Source organism: Mustela putorius, unplaced genomic scaffold (genome assembly GCF_011764305.1).
Source record: "Mustela putorius furo isolate JIRA1106 unplaced genomic scaffold, ASM1176430v1.1 tig00003983_pilon_pilon_pilon, whole genome shotgun sequence".
NCBI lineage: Eukaryota > Metazoa > Chordata > Mammalia > Carnivora > Mustelidae > Mustela > Mustela putorius.
The window spans coordinates 2442066-2461250 of NW_025422123.1; the positions used below are offsets into that span (position 1 = coordinate 2442066).

The 19185-nt window shown below is 40.5% G+C and overlaps 1 protein-coding gene across 2 annotated transcripts in view; it reads right to left on the bottom strand.

The window, feature by feature from the left end:
- The window catches only part of DCBLD1 (discoidin, CUB and LCCL domain containing 1), a 66971-nt gene that overhangs the window by 34250 nt on the left and 13536 nt on the right, over positions 1-19185 (bottom strand). For both annotated transcript variants that reach the window (XM_045071034.1, XM_045071035.1), the window contains exon 2: positions 9301-9513. In XM_045071034.1, coding sequence (XP_044926969.1) covers positions 9301-9513 — 213 coding nt within the window. The remainder of the gene's footprint in view (positions 1-9300; positions 9514-19185) is intronic.

The window sequence follows — 19185 nt, forward strand, 5'->3', positions numbered from 1 at the left end:
TCCCCATTTCTCTTGTTCCCAGCATAATGTAATGTAATGGCTGGCTTCACACTGCTCTACTTCTAGATCACTGACCTAGAAGTGATCTAGAATGGTTAAAAAAATACTGGGAGTGGAAGTGGAAGTACAGGAAGTGGAAGAGAACAATTCTTGAACTTCCTGGTTTTTCTATATCTCAAATCATGAGGCAGATCAATTCAACCAATTCAACCAATTCACCATTTGATTCCTGTGGCAAGCTGGTTTCTTCCTATCCCTGACCACAATACCTCTTGAAGCATTTTGGCTACAAAGCATTTCTTTGAAAGCTTATATTTATACTAATACTTGTCATGTAAGTGATTTCTCAGAACTCCATCTTATTCTCAGGATACCCCGCTGGGGAGGCCTGGAGAAGTTTCCATCTCTTCCAGCAAATGACAGACAAAACTACAGCTGAGGTCTTCTTATACACAAGCTGCTGGGTCAGATGGTTTCAAGGACATTACTGGGTTCAAGAGCAGAGTCGCTGGAATCAAATGCCCACACTCACATCCCAGGTCTAGGAAAGTGATAAGCAAGTTACTTGACCTATTTGAGCTTCGGTGTTCTTAGCTGTGGATGTTAATAACAGGCCCAACCTCAGGGCTATCAGGACAGTTGAATGGGTTAGTTAGTCTCAAGAACTAAGCCCAGTGTAGAGCATATACTGAATGCTCAAGTGTAAGAGCCTTCTACAGCTCTTCATGGTCTTTTCTATAGAACAAGTAGAATCCTAAAATTTTATGTAAATCAAGTCTTTTTTTAAATCAGAGGAGATACTTACAGATCAAGGAATACAGTGTGAATCAAGATACTTTATCTTTTGTGAAAATCCAGATTTTTTTTTTAAGAGAGAGAGAGAATGTGTATGCGGGTGTGGGGGTAGGGTAGGCAGAGGGAGAGGGGGAGAGAGAATCTTAAGCAGGCTCCATGCCCAGCAGGGAGCCCCAAATGAGGCTCTATCTCATGACCCTGAGATCATGACCTGAGCAAAATCAAGAGTCACTTAACTGAGCTACCCACATGCCCCCAAAAGGCAGATTTTTAAAAATATATGTTTGCCAAAATCAAGCTACATGCAATCAGACTCATTGATGAATTGTATGAATTAATGAATTAATTAATTCAGTGAGTATGTACAAATGCAAGAGTGTGCTAAGCATACTCTAGATAGTGAAAAAATGACTAAAATGCAATTCCTTGCTCAGGTAACCCTATATCTGGTAGAGAAGCTAACATAATGATCTCAAACTGAGATTGGTCTCCGGTAGCAAAGGCTTAGAGAATCAACACAAGTGCCAGCGAGGGAGTAACTGATGCTGCTGGACATCCAAGAAGGCTCTGGGGCTCCGGGGTAAGTAGCAATGGATCTGGTTTGTGTGTATGTATGTGTGTCTGTGTTAGAAGGGGCAGGAAATGCAGGGGAAGGAAAAGAGACCTATGGGAGGAACACGGTCAATAAAAATACCATTGCAGGAAGTTGTATGTATAATATGTCCAGGAAAAGGCACAGATACAGGGAGACTCAGCAATGAGGCTGGAAATGGGGATGGGGAGAAGAGTCAGGGAGCCTTGAAGGCCACGCTGACAAGTTTCTGCAGATAGGAGGGTACAATTAATAATTTTTGAAATAAGGAAAGAAAGAAATTATAATTATATTCAATGAGATAACCTTGGCCAGCCTGGCAGGACCAGAGACTGGCAAAAAAAGAGAGGGAAACATCAGGAGGCTCTTTCCATAAGAAACAGATACAAAGACATGGGCTGGCAGTGAAATAAAAAAGCCAAACTGAGCAAAACGACCTGTGGGCTTGGAGAGTATGTGTTTTCTGCTCATCTCACGAGGCTGGATGGAGAAGATCTGTACAGGGAGCTATTTCCAGCTCAGGGAACCCCTGCCATATGCTTGGAATGATTCAGGCAAACTCAGGTGACCAGGAATGCACGGGGAGGGCAGGGTGTGCTGCTGCAGCTCAGCCTCTACTCAGTGGCAGGGAAGAGTTCAGGGTACTGAGGGGACCAATGTGTTTCTACACTCTTAGACCTCTTAGACAAAGAATAAGCTGAGTGCAAGGCCACTGAGGGGGGTGGGCAGGGGGAGGGTGGAAAGGGAGAAAGAAAGGGGGAGGAAGGAGAGGTGGAGAGGAGGGAGGGTGATGATGGCCAACATTTGCTGAGTGTTTATTTTGTGCCAGGCATCGGCATCATTCTTTTAAGTTACACATATGTGCCTCCAATCACCCAAAGATGGTAGATAGTCCTAGTTTGCCCATTTTATTATTTTTTAAAGATTATTTATTTATTTATTTGACAGAGAGAGAGAGAGAGATTGAGAGCATGAGCAGCAGGGAGGAACAAGGGGAGATGGAGCAGCAGGCTGCCTGCTGAGAAGGGAGCCCAATGCAGGCCTTGCTCCCAGGACTCTGGGACCATGACCCAAGCTGAAGGCACACGCTTAGCCGACTGAGCCATCCAAGCACCCCATTTTGCCCATTTTAAAGATAGGGGAACGGAGATATGGAAAGATAACATGATTTGCTCACAGTTAAGCAATTAATAACTGAGCATACAGCAGCAACCTGAAGGCAAGCAGTCTAATTCCAGAGGCTGCACTCTTCAGCACAAGTGAAGAATCCCGGCAGAAATGACAGTGCCAATCTCAATGCATGCTGAAGGCCAGCCTTTTTTCACGGATCCTCAGTGACCCACGTAGGGAAGTCTGAGAAGCCAGTATTTAGTTCCACCCACATTCTTCCAGCAAGTCCTTCAGGGGGTCCAGGGACGACCCTGAACTCCACACATCAAGGGAAGGCCAACTTTCAGGGGAAACTGGAATCCAGTCAATCTTCTTGAAATATCAGGGAAACAGAAATGACAATTCCTCTGGGGTCCCTGAGAGCAGGCCCTTTCTGGTTAGCATGACTGGAAATGAAACTTAACCATAGGATGAGTCATAAAGAGTTTTAGAGTTGAGAATAATGACCTTCAGTATGAATTCACAGCCCTCCCTCTTCAGTGTCATAAATAAAAGTTAAATATTTTATACTTGAAATGTGAGTATTTTGGTACGACACAGTGTCTAAATTAGCATCTGCTTTCCCCCAAGTTTAAGGTATTTTAATGTTATTTTAATGTTTATATAATTAACCCATTATTATTTTACATCATGACTATAAAAGGCTAGAAATCGAGAATCAGTACCAAAGCAGCAATCTGAACTGTATAATACAACAATTTTAAATCTTAAGATATATCATGTAAATAGATTCTTTGTTTTAATCTTCAGATTCAGGCTTAAAATGAATCTGTTCAATCCTAGGATAGCATTGGCTATCCTCAGTGAAGTCTCTTTGGCCTCATGCGTCCAAATATAACATGAACTCTGTAAAGAAGGTAGCACCTTAAATTTACATTTTTGCACAGTCTCATATTACACTGACCTCTTTGAACAAGGCAGAACTGTTTGGGGAAGACACCCGACGTAACTTAAATGAATGTAGTTTCGAAAGCCAAAAAAAGTCCACCTGAGGAAAGCCGTGAAAAGGGACCCAAAGAAAACAATGCAGACTTACTTCGCATTCCTCAGGAGACAAGGGACCTCACAATTTTTAATGCCGGACATTTTTGCAAACAAGCCTTTCAAAGATCACTTTAAAAAGGGATCATGTTCTATTTTCCAAAAATGCATAATCTGAATTTAATCATGAGGAAACACTGAACTAACCCAAAGCAACAGGCATCCTACAAAATAAACAGTTGAAACTCTTCAAAACTATGTAAAGAGACAAAGTAAGAGGAGGAACTCTCCCAGGTTAAAGCAGAATGAGGAGTCATGACAGCAAAATGCTTGTGACCCTAGCTTGAATCCTAGAACATAAAAGAGACATGAATGTTTCTTTGGAAGGTAGTCCCAGCTTCTTTGGTCTCCTAAACAAACAAAAGTCCAGAATTCCCTCAGTTATAGTAAAAACAACCTCTACTAAGCAAACTATGATATTTCCTACAGATGTTTTTTTTTAGCCAGGATATAAGCACACATGTTGGTACCTGTGTTTTAGATTCAAAATGTTTTGTTAAAAGTAAAATTTGTGTTTAAGAATATCTTTAAAAATTTATTTTGTTCTTTTTTGTTTTTCAAGATATTATTTATTTATTTATTTGAGAGAGAATGAGTGAGAGAGAACATAAGCAGGGGTGGCAGGGGACAGGGGGAGAGAGAGAAGCAGCCTCCCTGTTAAGCAGGGAGCCCAATGCTGGGCTCGATCCCAAGACCCTGAGATCAAGATCCCAGCCGAAGGCAGACGCTTAACTGACTGAACCACCCAGATGCCCCCAAAACTCATTTTGTTCTAAAAAAAAAAAAAAAAGAAAAGAAAACCCACATTTTCCAAAGTAAGGTTGATATTGTTTACTTTGTCAACTTTGCTGCTTCCTGGCTGTCTCAAGGGTATTTTGAAAGGAAGAGTCTATGTCTTCACTCAGTAATAAATATATATGTAATCCTTCTACCTGATGTTGAATCTGAAATATCAACTATTATTATAATACCTAACAAACAGAATAATAATCCTACCTTGTCTATATCAGGCCTTTTTTTTTTTTTTAAAGATTTTATTTATTTATTTGAAAGACAGAGATCACAAGTAGGCAGAGAGGCAGGCAGAGAGAGAGAGAGAGAGAGGGGGAAGCAGGCTTCCTGCGGAGCAGGGAGCCCGATGCGGGGCTCGATCCCAGGACCCTGAGATCATGACCCGAGCCGAAGGCAGCAGCCCAAACCACTGAGCCACCCAGGCGCCCCTATATCAGGCCTTTTAAAAGCAATGAGATCAAGTGTATATTTTGCCTGATTACTGGGAAAGCTGGTATGGCTTACACTTGTTTACAGTACATTTTACTACCCTGAGTGTGGATTAGAATAGCGCCCAAAAGTATACGAACCAAACATTTAAAAGAAAACTGGCAGGCAGGATGAACCATTACACACGAACTCCACGATGATTAAAAGCATACAACTCCAGCATATTCACAATTGTTAATGCAATCACATTCCAAGTACTTCCATTCTTGGCAGAGCTTACAAACACTAATGCCAAAAAACATTACTCTTTTTCAAAACATTAACTCCATATTCAAAATTGTGATAGCATTGAGCCTTAAAATCTCTTGGCATGGGTTTTAATAATTAAGTGGTTAATAAAAAAAAATGAGTTGGATAAACTAAAACTATTCGGCTATTTCAGCCACACATGTAATCATTAGAACCATCACATATGGGAATTTCAGAGAGGTATTCCACAACATTCTTTCCCCACCGCTGTGGGCACTTTCCACCACCCCCGCCAGCTCAGACTAGTGTTGTGGATCCCTGGGACCTCGGACGAACACTAGGGCTCCCCCTCCGCAGGCAAGCCAGGTCCTGTGGCTACACTGGCTGCAGAATGGCCTCCCACTGTCCCGCTGCCCCACAGCAACGCCCACCCTGAGCGGGGGCACAGGATGGCAAAACACTCCTACCTCCCCGGTGCTCCTTAGGGAAGTTCAAACTGACCAGGGGACTATTTTAACTAAGTTAACAAAGGAAATCTATTCCGCATTAACATTTCTTTTTTCTAGTTTCTAAAAAAGTTATTATTTCTCTGATTTTGCAAGAGAGGGAGAGAGAGCGAAAGAGCAAGAGAGCGAGCATGAGCAGGACCTAGGAGCAGCGGGAGAATCAGACTCCCCGCTGAGCAGGGAGCCTGATGTGGGACTGGATCCCAGGACCCTGGGGATCATGACCCCAGCCCTAGGCAGATGCTTAAATGACTGAGCTACCCAGGCATCCTGTATTAACAACATATCAACTTATGTTTGTGAGGGAAAAAATAGAAAATAGAGAGAACACAAAACAATACCAGTAGTTAAAACTTCTAAAGCCTCACTATAAGATTCTGCTGAAGTTACATTGTCTTATTTTATTGGAAGGTTTTTTCCTATTGTCAGAACATTAGCATATATTCATATTTTACCTAACACTATATCATAAGCAGCTTCCCATCTTAATAATCTTTTAAACTAATACATGTTTCATATGCCAAGTAATTGTAACATGTTTTAGTTAACTGGTTCGTCACTGAACTTGTTGATTCACTTTATTAAAAAATCATTTATTCATTGAGTAGATCTACGACATTCAAAACACTCGACCAGGGGCACCTGAATGGCTCGGTGGCTTGGGCCACTGCCTTCGGCTCAGGTTGTGATCTTGGGGTCCTGGAATTGAGCCCCGCGTCTGGCTCTCTGCTCAGCGGGGAGCCTGCTTCCCCCTGCCTCTCTGCCTACTTGTGATCTCTCTCTCTCTCTGTCAGATCAATAAATAAAATCTTTAAAAAAACAAAAAAACCAAAAAACTCCACTGGATTAAATATTATAAGTACATGTATATGAGTAAGTGGGTCCTTTCAGAATGCTCTTCAAAATAACAAAAGACACAAACATATATATGCAACACACACAACATACACAGTATACACTTTCTATACCTTGTATTTAATTTTTAAAAAACATTTAATTTTTTAAAAAATATTTAAGCATTTAATTTTTAAAAAATTAATTTAATTTAATCTTTTTACTTTTTAATTAATTTTTAATTTTAAGAACTATTTAATTAATTTTTTTAAATAAGCATTTAATTTTTAAAAAATATTTTTATGGGACTAAAATACCCTAATTTTCCTTCCAGATATTTCTTTTATTGCTATTTCTCTTACACTTGTCTGCTGGGTTTGTCTAGGCATGGAAATCTTTAAAGTAGCCACAAAAGAAAAATTCTGAGCATCATTAAATATTTTATCTTAAGAACATCCCTAGCCAAAAGTATTATTAGTTCTGCCTACATTTTAGACAAAATTGCTGTATAATATAATACTGGGCTAAGAATGTGTTGTGGTTTTCTTTGAGTTGTGGGACGGGAACCGAGGAGCAGACATCTGGAAACAGGTATCTGAGCCACAAAGATATGGATACAAATTCTCCTTTCATATCTTAACTAGTTGTGTGATCTTTGGCGTATTAGTCAAAAACAAAAAAAAAAACAACTTATTGTGCTTTCGTTTCCCTGCTTGTAGAAAGGAATTAATAACATTTACCTTCAAGGTGGATATAAGGATCCAGAAAATCTATGTAAGGGTCAACCATGTGCCTGGCATAAAAACAGACACTGAACATGTTTATTTCTACAATGAGCACAAACTCTGTTTTTAAAAGATAAAGCTAACTGGTATATAGAAAAAATTATAAAGAGAAAAATTAACTTACTTGGCTTTACTTCTCCAGGTGAATTGTAATTCATTACCCATTTCCCAGTGAAGGTTCTAAGCCTTGAAAATTCGAGAAATCTAGACATAGAGGGGTCAGTGCCCTGAAGCCAAACACAATCACCTCAGAACCTAGCTCCTACCATGTCACTAATCCTATGTGTTTCCTCTTTTCTGTACATTTGTGAATATACATGGGAGACGAGGAAGTAAATTCACGGTGTGGGAAAGCAACATCCATTGTCCAGTCCTGCTTTGGGATGATTTGCTCCCCTTTCTTCTCACCTCACCTGATTTGAGAGAGGCTGACGGCAACAGAGCCGACTATTCAGCTTCTCTGTCAGCAGACGGAATTAACTGCTCCCCTTCCAGGAAAGGTGACGGTCCCTGGGAGACACCAGTGTGGGAAAGCTGTTTCTGGCCCCTCAGTGTTTTGCCTCACATCTTACAGGAGGGCTCTCTCTGATCCACCGTCCTCCCCTCTGAATGTGAATGACATTTTCTGGCTGATGAGGGATTCCCTGAAGAGTGCTTCCACAAATTAATACACATGTGATCACCAGTAAGTGTTCCCAGGGCTTCCAGCATCCCTCGAATTCTCATGTTTCTCATTTTTTTTTATAACGATTTTATTTATTTGAGAAAGAGAGAGCATGAGTGGGAGGAGGGGCAGAGGGAGTGGGGCGGGGGAAGCAGTGAGCACAGAGCCCCACTCGGGACTGATCCCAGGACCCCAAGATCACGACCTGAACCAAAGTGAGATGCTTGATCAACTGAGCCACCCAGGCACCGCTCATTTTTCCCATCTGAATCAAGTTTAAAAGTTGCAACCAATTATATGAAATAAACTGTCAGAGTAATTCAGCCATCATTAAAATGACATAAAATCCCAGGGATAAAAAATTCTAGATTTTTTTTTCCCATGGGGGCTGGATAAGCACAGACCTCTGAATGGTCTGCGGGCTAGTCTGGGGTTCCATGCTGGGAGGCACCAGGAGAGAGGAAACATATGTGTCTGCATGCAAAGCTAAAGACAACATTGAAAAGTATTTGTGTTTGAGAAACTGCCTGCAGAGCAAGTAGGCAGATAAAACCTGTATCATTTTTGGAGCTGTACGTATAGAGTATTTCCATAAACCTCTAACCTCAAAAGAAACTGTATATAAGATTTTGTCTTTATTTTTGAATTGTCTAAACCTAAGCTCTTTCCCTGGACCCAGGATCACGGGGTCACTGTTGCAGTGATTTCAGACTCCAGTGTGCTAACTGCACACCCCAAAGCACAAAAAAGCTTGATTTCAAAAGATTATTTTGGAAACTGTCCTCCGCATCTGCTGTTCCCTTATCCAGAAAATTCCGATGTCAGACATATGTACACAGTCCATTCCCTTGAGTCATTCGGGTCTCTTGCTCAAATGCTCCCATACTGGAGAAGTCTTCCTGACCATCCAAGTTGAAGCAGTAGAAACCCACTTAAAAACAGGCTCTATACAACCTTCAGATGCCCTATTTTTCTTATTCTTATTCTTCTTTCTCACTGCTTCTCCTATGATAGATACATTTGATTTTCCATTTCCCCTCCCTACCAATGCAAGCTCCATGAAGGAGGAACTTAGTTCTTTTCACTGCTGTATCCCACAGAGTTCCTGAATACATGCTTGCCGTTCAATAAATATCTGTCACACGAATGAATGACTTGTAGATGTTTTAGTCAAGTGCCATACATCTCCAATTCTCTTCCCAGCGAGATACACACTCAAACAGTGCTTCTGGGGCACACACGAGGCCAATGCTGAATCCTCTCAGATGTCTTTACCACAGCTTAGGAAGCAAGTGTATCCATGGGAGCTACCCTAAGAGTTGACAAAAGGCAAGCTTCTCTTCGAATCTTCCCAGGCTATAACACTCATCAACACACGACTTGCCCTCCCTCCCAAGCTTCAAATTACTTCATGCTCACAGAAACCTAGACCTCTTTTCTTACCATATTGATCAGAATTGGTGGTGAAGAGAAGGTAGTCAGAAGCACAGGTCTGGGATTCAATATCCACATCTCCTAGCCTCAGGATCAGTTTCTTCCCTTTTGGTACTCTGATGGTCTTTTCACACACCGTGTGATTGGGGTAAGTCCCTGGGTAATTCTTGGACGTCATGGTGCCACTGTCCTGATAGGTCACTATGTGCCCACAGCCATCACCTGGTAAAGAAAAAGAGAATGAGAGAAGTGACTTTAATTCTTACTGAGGATTGGGGCACCTGGGTGGCTCAATGGTTTAAACCTCTGCCTTCGGCTCAGGTCATGATCTCGGGGTCCTGGGATCGAGTCCCGCATCGGGCTCTCTGCTCAGCGGGGAGCCTGCTTCCCCCTCTCTCTCTCTGCCTGCCTCTCTGCCTACTTGTGATCTCTGTCTGTCAAATAAATAAATAAAAATCTTTAAAAAAAATTCTTACTGAGGATTGAGAGAGTCTAGTACAATCTCCAAGTCATGTATGTTATTCCTTCTTCATAGAGGGAAACGTGAAGAAGAAGAAGGAGGAGGAGGGGAAGGAGCAGGAGGGGGAGGGGGAGCAGAGGGAGGAAGAGGAAGGAGGAGAGGAAGGAAGGAAGAGGGGGAAGGAAGAAGAGGAAGAAGAAGGAGGAAGAGGAGGAAAAGAAGCAGCAGAACGAGGAGGTTAAATTTTGTATTATTTCAGGTTATTTCATCTTGTCTCCCGGTTTAATTTTCTGACTATTTTGGACCAAAGTGTTTCACATATTAGAATGGAAAGCCCTCAGCAAACACATCATTGGATCATACCACTTTTTCTAATCATCTATTTATCTACCATGGAAACTTGCACAGTAGGCCCTTGGCATTCACAGATTTGCCATTTGTGGTTTCATCTATTAGCAAGGCAATGCCGTGCCATAATTTGTGGTGGAGAAAAGAATCGTCTAACTTCCAGAGGGTCACCATTTAGTTAAACAAGTCAGCGTGGGCCTCGTGCTGCTGGCAGAATTTGAGATGTAGGCTGAGTGGAGGGTAGAGCCTGTTACAGCTGGAGGTTTCCAACTGTTCGACATTCATGTCGCAGTTAATGACAGTCACAGACTGGAAGGATCCTGATAGCCCCAGGACGTGTCATTAGGGAATGTCAAGGGTCTAGTGCATGGAGTGCTCGGTGCATACCAGAACTGGTACAGATGGATACACAAAAAAGCAGCAATGGCAGCTTCGCAGAACTCAGAGTGAATTGGGATACAGTCATATGCTCAGCTAACTAATACTGGGTGCTGTGTGTCATCCTGGGAGCTTAAAGCACAGAGGAAGGCAGGAAAAGAACTATATCAGTGAATTATCACTACTTCACTAAAATAAGACATTTCCTTGAGACTTTTCTGAATAGAGAAGTTTATCAGTTGATCGACACATTGTCCCAGTAGATTAAAGTGACTGAGTCACTCACTCAAGTATCTAATGGCATGCATAGCTGGGTGGGTTGCAAGGTAAATGAGCATGCACTGCATTCAAATGACCAAGTTCTTGTGGCCAGTATGGCTTCACATAAAAGCAAGAATTTCTGTCCTTAACTGGAGGGAGACAAAGCAGAAATTGGTCGGAGAAGGAATTTCCTCAGTAATAAAATAAGGCCTCTGCATCCCAAAGTCTCCCACAAAGAAGCCCCAATTTGGGCATAGTGGGAATCTAAAGCCCAAGGCAGCCTTCTTCCTCCTCCAACCTCTTCCTGAGCTGGAGAAGGACTGGCCTGGGGCTTTCCTTTATCCCACTCTTCTCTGGCCCTGAGGCTTATAGCCCAAATGATAATGGAGGCTTAAAAAAACAAACAAACAAAAAAACCCCAAAAAAAACCTGGTGTGTGGGGGGGAGGTGGGCAGGGCATAGAACTCCAGAAATACCCCATCTCAGCAGACAAGTCTAAGAAGAAGAATCTACCCAGAATCCAGAAACTGCCACAAGATTCCCAACCCTTCCGGCCAGATGGATGGATGGGGGATAAGAGTTAACTTACCAAGAACACGAGCAGAAATGTAGATGATATTAAGATACCACTGGACACCTGCACATCTGGGAGAAGCTTTGGAATTTACATGGAAGACTACAGAGACCCACAGACGTTTTTGAGAAGGGAGATAATGAAAGAAATGTTTTAAAAAGGATGATCAACCTGGTAGGGCAATGCTACAGGACCTAGAATGTGGGGAGAATCTGGATCAGAAGAGCCATACAAGGGCTAGGAATGGAGCAGCTAGAAAGGGGAAGGAAAAAAAAAACAGGGAAATTCACAAGAAAAAAAAAATCAAAGGCTCAGAAAACAACAAGTGTTGGTGAGGAAGCGGAGAAAGGGAACCCTCTTACACTGTTGGTGGGAATGCAAGCTGGTGCAGCCACTCTGGAAAATGGTATGAAAGTTCCTCAAAAAGTTAAAGTTTCTCAAAAAGTTAAAAATAGAACTACCCTAGGGTGCTTGGGTAGCATCTGACTCTTCATTTCAGCAGGGGTCATAATCATGGTGTCCTGGGACTGAGCCCCAAGGTGGGCTCCACAATGGGCGTGGCACTTGCTTGGGATTCTCTCTCTCCCTCTGCCCATCTCCCAGCTTGCACTCTCACTCTCTACTTCCTTCTCTTTTGAATAAATAAATAACCCTTAAACAACAAACAAACAAAAAACCCAGAAACTATCCTATGACCTAACAATTGCACTAATAGGTATTTATCTGAAGGATACAAACAGTGATTCGAAGGGGTACACGAACCCCAATGTTCATAGTAGAAGTGACTACCACAGCCAAAATAGGGAAAGAGCCCAGATGTCCATCGATTGACAAATGGATAAAGATGTATATACAATAGAATATTACTCAGCCATCAAAAAGAATGAAACCTTGCCATTTTCAAAGACATGGATGGAACTAGAGGGTATTATGCTAAGCAAAATAAGTCAGTCAAAGGCAAATACCATATCATTTCATTCATATGTGGAGTTTAAAAAACAAAACAGATGAGCATAGAGGAAGGGAAGGAAAAATAAAGTAAGGTAAAAACAGAAAGGTGGGCAAACCATAAGAGACTCAGCTCTAGGAACAAACTGAGGGTTGCTGGAGGGGAGGCAGGTGGGGGGATGGGGTAACTGGGTGATGGGCATTAAGGAGGGCACGTGATGTAATAACACTGAATGATGTATGCAACTGAAGAATCACTAAATTCTACCCCCTGAAACTAATAATATACTGTATGTTAACTAACTCAAATTTAAAGAAAATCTTAAAAAAAAAAAAATCAACAGACTTAGGTTTTGGTTTAATGGGGAAGATGAGAGAAGAAAAAAAAACCAAAACCCCACTGAAATTCTGAGTCCAGAAATGACTACAACACTAAGGCTAATATAGACAGAATTAGAAGCCCAGGGAGAGAGCAAGTTTGGGGCAAAGGTTGTAAGTCTGGTTAAGGCTGAGGTGACAGCTATCTTTCCTGACATCTTTGGCAGTAAGTACAAAATTGTTGAAAGTTAAATGAAAATTATACCAGAGGGAAGCATATGGTGCAGAAGTACATAGTGCACAAGGCTTTGATTTAAAATTTGAATCATTTGCCTGTTTATAAAGTCTTTCATTAAAAAGTCCAATTTATAGTTTCTCTTGAAAACTGGAAGACGTGGAAACAATGGCAGCAGGTGATCTCACCCTGCTAGTGACACTGCCCCTTAAAGGAGAAAAGTGTCCTAGGTCCCCACCCCATCCTAGCTGTTCTAGGACGTGCCCCAACTTGGGAGGCCATGATTTTGAGCATCCTACAGGGCAACACTAGGGTAACTAGCATACAAACAATTGTGAGTGTTAATACACATTACCCTCTCTAACCCACCAAGATATCACCTGGTCAAACATTTAAACATTTAAACACCTTTCTTCTTATGGGGAAATTCTCTCCTTTAATAAAAGTGAACTCTTTCTGGAAAGCACAGCTAAATATTAAATGAGGCGTAATTATATGTGAATCAACTTTCATTTGATCACTATATTCTTAAGTGACATGTCATGACAAAGGAAAATCCCTGGATATCACATTTATTCAATCCTGTAATTATACTTCTCTCCAATCACTTTTATCCTAAAGCCCTAGAGGACACGAATTTCATCCAGTGATACCAGCAGAAGGGAAGCAGGTCTGGCTTCAACTCTCCCATCATTACTTTGCTTGGGTGATCAGTGCCTCCTTGGAAAGATTTCTCTTTTCCATTAACTATCAGAATGATACTCCAGGAGTCTTTGTTCTTCCAAAAAACCTGAAAGGAACTGCTGAGTCCTAATTTATTAAAAAGCAAGCGGTCATCAGAAGTTTGTAATTTCACCCCTGTCTGTGCAAGGAGACTATTTAGGGAGTTTTCTGTGGCAAGCACTAATATAATACATTTATTCCATGGTATTAACTACATTAGGAATTTTCATCCTATTGTCCTTCCATGGTCTTGATGAATTAAAAAAACTAGATATACTAATAATACTGTAATAGATACTTGAAAGTTGCTAAAACAGTAGATCTCAAATGTTCTCAGCACAAAAAAGAAACAGGGAGGGGCGCCTGGGTGGCTCAGTGGGTTAAGCCGCTGCCTTCAGCTCAGGTCATGATCTCAGGGTCCTGCGATCGAGTCCTGCATCGGGCTCTCTGCTCAGCAGGGAGCTTGCTTCCCTCTCTCTCTCTCTCTGCCTGCTTCTCCGTCTACTTGTGATTTCTCTCTGTCAAATAAATAAATAAAATCTTAAAAAAAAAAAAAGAAAAGAAACAGGGATTACGGGAGGTGATGGGGAGGTTAGCTAACATCACGGAGGTAATAATTTCACAATATGTAAGTGTATCAGATCAATACACTGTAGACAAACTAACACATCATATGTCAGTTATACCTCAATAAAGCTGGAGGAAAAAAAGGACTAGAAATATGCCAGAGGGGAAAATGGAGAACTGGGAAGGAGAGATAATGCCCACCATACCATGGACTGTATAAGGCAGGTGCATGCAAATGATCAACAGTAGGGAAGCAATATTCCCAGGACCTTACCCTAACACTTAAATAGCTTACTCTCATCACCTAGCTCTAGTGAAGAATCACTGACAAGGAAGGCAACAGAAGTTGCTTAAAAATCTATCACTTCCTGTTCCATTTCTTGAATATCAATGTCAATTTCCTGGTTATGACTAGCAAGATGTTATCATTGAGGATAACCAAGTAAAGGGTACACAACTTTCCTCTCTATTATTTCTTGCAACTGTATATATTCTACAGTTGTCTCAGAAAAAGATTAATTAAAAAAATGTTAGTCTGGTTAAGTTTGGCTGACAGGGGGTGAAAATGAAGAAACTTTCATTTTCTGGTTTTTTTTTTTGTTTTGTTTTTTTTTTTAAGATTTCATTTATTTACTTGTCAGAGAGAGAGAGTGAGCACATGCAGGTGAAGCAGAGGAAAGCAGGCTCTCTGATGAGCAAGGAGCCCGATGTGGGACTCGATCCCAGGACCCCGCGATCATGACCTGAGCAGAAGGCAGCGGCTTAACCCACTGAGCCACCCAGGCGCCCAAGGAGGCCACTTTTATTCTAAAAATCTCTCTGTACCAAAATCATTACCCAAATTTCTCATATGTGTCTGAGGAGCATGGAGTAGCATGTCTGAGGGGGGCTCTTATACATGGTCCAGTTTACAGATGAGAAAATACAATTTATTTCGGCTTTCCTTTAGGTTACTTTACTGATGGTGGGGATTTAGAAAAGGCTCTAGGATTTTAAAAACATTTTTGTCTCTCTTTATTCGATTTCATGACAAATATTTGTATTTAATATTAAAAACAAACAAAAAACATCTGAACTGCTGCCCTATCAGACATTCCTTTGGATATCTTCATGACATTCTCCTATTAAAATGAACAGTTCCCTGATGAAAGGTAAGTGACTCCTGAAATGGTCATACACAGATGGAAAACCACTGGGTAGAAGGTTGAGGGAGAACTTCAAAGTCGAAGAACCAGGTGTATTACCAGCTCAACTCACGAATGGATCCTAGCATGACAAAGAGTAAGGTAGTCAGATACTCTGTGTCTCCAGGTAGGATAAAATGTTCTCTAGGCACCAACACCCATGAACGCTCTTGCCAAAGAGCAAATTGTGTATCAATAATTAACTCCAAATCTCATCAAGCCTTTAGGTCTAACTTCTGAGCCATAGGAAATGCACAAGTTTACTGACACTATAGGAAATGCGCAAGTTTACTAATACCAAGGAAGCCATTAGCTGCATCTAGGCTGGGACATTCTAGGTGCAACTGACCGAGTTTCTTCAACAATGAACTGTATAGAGGCATAAAAGAAAGTATTTATGTCAGATTAAAGGAAAGTTAAATAAAACAGCAACCAAGTAAATTTTGTTTGGATCCTGATATGAAAAACCAACCTTACAAAACTACTTAAAGAAGGTGAGTGAGCTATTGCTATCAGGAAAGTATTAATTCATTTTATTAGGTATGATAATGGTATTGAGGTTATGTAAGAAATGTCTTTTTTTAGGGAGGCCTAATGACATATTTGGGCTGAAATGACATGACATGAGGTGTGGGATTTGCCTTAAGATATGAGAGCAAGAAAAGGAAGGAAGAAGATAAGAAAAAAGAGACAGGGAGAGGTTGATGGTTACTGAAACTATGATTGAAGAGGCTGTACACATTTTTAAATTTTTATTTTATTTATATATTTTTTAAAGATTTTATTTATTTACTGACAGAGGAAGAGAGGGAGAGAGAGAGCACAAGCAGAAGGAGCAGTAGAGGGAGAGGAAGAAGCAGACTCCCAGCTGAGAAGGAAGCCCTAGGAGGAGCTCCATTCCAGGACTCTGAGATGGGGACCTGCGCCAAAGAGACCTAACCCATTGAGCTACCCGAGGGCATACAGGTTTTGTTCTTTTGTTTTTGTTTTTGTTTTTATTTTTTAAACCAAAATGAAAAGAAACGAAGGTCAGTCTTTAGGGCAAACAATACAACCTTGGTTTGGAGGATTAAGCTCCACATGGTGTTGGGAGCCCTGATGGGCAGTGAGCCACAGTGATACAGTGGTATGGCGTGAGACAGTGAGTTTCAACGGCAACCTACCTACGGAGGTCATGGATATAAGGGGGAAGGAGGAAGCTTTGCCACAAGGAACCTGTCTACTCCTCAAAAGTGGCTACAGTTGCAATGTTTATCTTTTTCTTCCTTTGAACAGTAATTTAATAGCCAAAGCATCAAAGCACATGATGACTAAACTATGCATCATTTCCTCTCTCCTTAGGCTGAAAGCTCCTCTCCTCTGCAGAGTATGTGAAGGGTGGTCACTCCATGATGGGCGTAAACCCTGGTCTCTTCTTGGAACCCCAACTGGTTTGTGAGATTGACCAAACCTCTTCTCAAGAGAACTTGCACAAACAAAACTGGATGAAGGTTACAATTTGGAAAAAAGCTACAGGTACTTAGTACTTGGTACTTGGTACTACACCTGAAGTGATCTCTACTCAAAATTTAAGTATTTTAACTTAAATTTGCCAGCACTCCACATTAGAAAAGCCTGGTCCAACTACAGTATCTCTAAGCAATGTGCTACTAAGAAAAGTTAAAGACATGTTTTAGAGTTCTATTTAATTTAAAAACAGAATATCATGTACACATACAGATATAAAGGGAAAGTGTATGAAGTGCTATGATGCAGGATTACAAGGGATTTTCATTTTATTTATACATTTATTTTCTAAATTCTCTATAATATGAAAATATTATGTATAAATCAGAAAAACAATATAATTTAAAATACCATATTTACCTAATAGTTTTGGTAACATAGTTTACTTTCAGTATTAACCTTAAGGTATAGACTGGAAAAAGTCCCTTTGGGCCAGTAAACACAAACTGTCATTAAAAACTCACTCAACAAACAGCTGGAAACTAAGTACAATGTAGTTCCCACTTAAAGAAGCTCACAGGGAAGAGGAGAGGGGTATGTTAACAAGGAATTCTTGAGACTAAAGTGACAGGTCCAAAACAGACTATGGGCTCAGTCTCTGTTCTCCAAATGCCTGAAAGCATATGTCTTGATGCTTTTAATGTCAGCTGTTCCGGAAGTATGGATATCCACAGTATTTTCTAAATAAACTTAAAACAAATCCTAGATGCTTTTTACACACATCAACCGTTTATTTAGTCTACTCTAATTCCACCCACTTCGAAAGGAAAACAATAACTTCCTTAAAAGACTATTTCCCTTTTGATAAGAAATCATGTTCCACTAATAGAAAAGTGAAATCAAGATACACCTGGGAGGAACTAGGTTCTGTAATACTACAAAGCATGACTGAGGCTTCCAAAGAACACTTCCAACTGAATTGCACTTGTGGAAAACTGTTTGGATGACATGAAATAAATAATGCAAAAATTCCTTCAGTTATTAACTAATCCATACAATAAAACAACAGATGGGAAACTTTTTTAAAAATTATGACCCATAGTTAAAACATGGGTTTTTCATTGCAGTCTAAGTAAGCACACGTGCATACACATGCAGAACAGAAAAAAAAAGTCTAATGTTAAAATTCTTTCTATTGTATGTAATGTGCTGTGATATTTTCTATTCCACTGCATTTTTCTTTTTAATTGAAAGCGTGCTAGTTTTGTCACCTGAATTGATTTTACTGCCTACTGATGGGTCACAGCCTGCAATTTGAGAAAGAGTGTTCTGAAATGTCCCATGAGTGAAACCATTTCTTGAAGAATGATTTCATTACAGTTGGATCCTTGCTCTTCTAATATTCAAGTTACAACAGGTCTCAACGCATATACAATCATCCACGTGTGGGTGTGAGAAAATTTATTCCCATGTCTAAGATCAAGTGAGCTCTTGATGACTACAATCTTTTCAGCCACAAAGAAGGGCCTGCAATTATTACAGACTTCTTTGTCTGATGAATCTGTTTCATGTGAACAGATTTCTCAAGGTATTACTAATTTCACTGTCTGTCATACTCTCCCATAAACTTTGCTTTTCTCCCATTGTGCTTAATTTTTATTATGCTGTATGTTGCCTGAAAAGGAATGGAAGAACCAGGACAGCAGGGTCTACGTGGTTACGTGAGAATAAAACCAGTAAAACGGAAGTTACGATGATGAAACTCCAATTATTCAAAATCTTTAGTATTCTCAAAAGGAAAACGGATAATATTATGCTGAGAGAAATTACAGTGATAAACTTAAAACACATGGATCAATTCTTCGGCAAAACTGTCGTAGAATCTCTTTAAACCCTGTCACCACGCATAAAATAGATACTAATGACATTACTAACAATCTAATGAAGATGATACCTTTGGCACAGCTGATGAAAGATATTTGACAGTAAAATAAAAGGAAACACAAGGTACTTATTGTCAAAAGTTTCTCCATGTAAACTCTCAACATAGTGTTTCCTATCAACTAAAAGATTCACTTAAAATAAATCCATTTGAATGCATGAAAACGAAACAAGTCATTTCAAGAGGTCCTATCCAAGACTCTTTAGATAATGTGAGACTGTATCCATAAGGGTTTAAAGACGTCAAAAATCAGCCGCCTGAATAGCTCGGTCAGTTAAGCATCTACCTTTGGCTCAGACCCTGGGATCGAGCCCTGTGTTGGCTCCCTGCTCAACGGGGAGTCTGCTTCTCCCTCTCCCTCTCCCTCTGCCCCTCCTCCCTTGCTTGTGTCCTCTCACTCTCTCTCTTTCTCTCTCTCTCAAATAAACATAAATCTTTAAAAAGACATAAAAAATTATAATGTCCACATAAGAAGCATCATTTACACCTAATAGAAAAAAAAAAATCTTG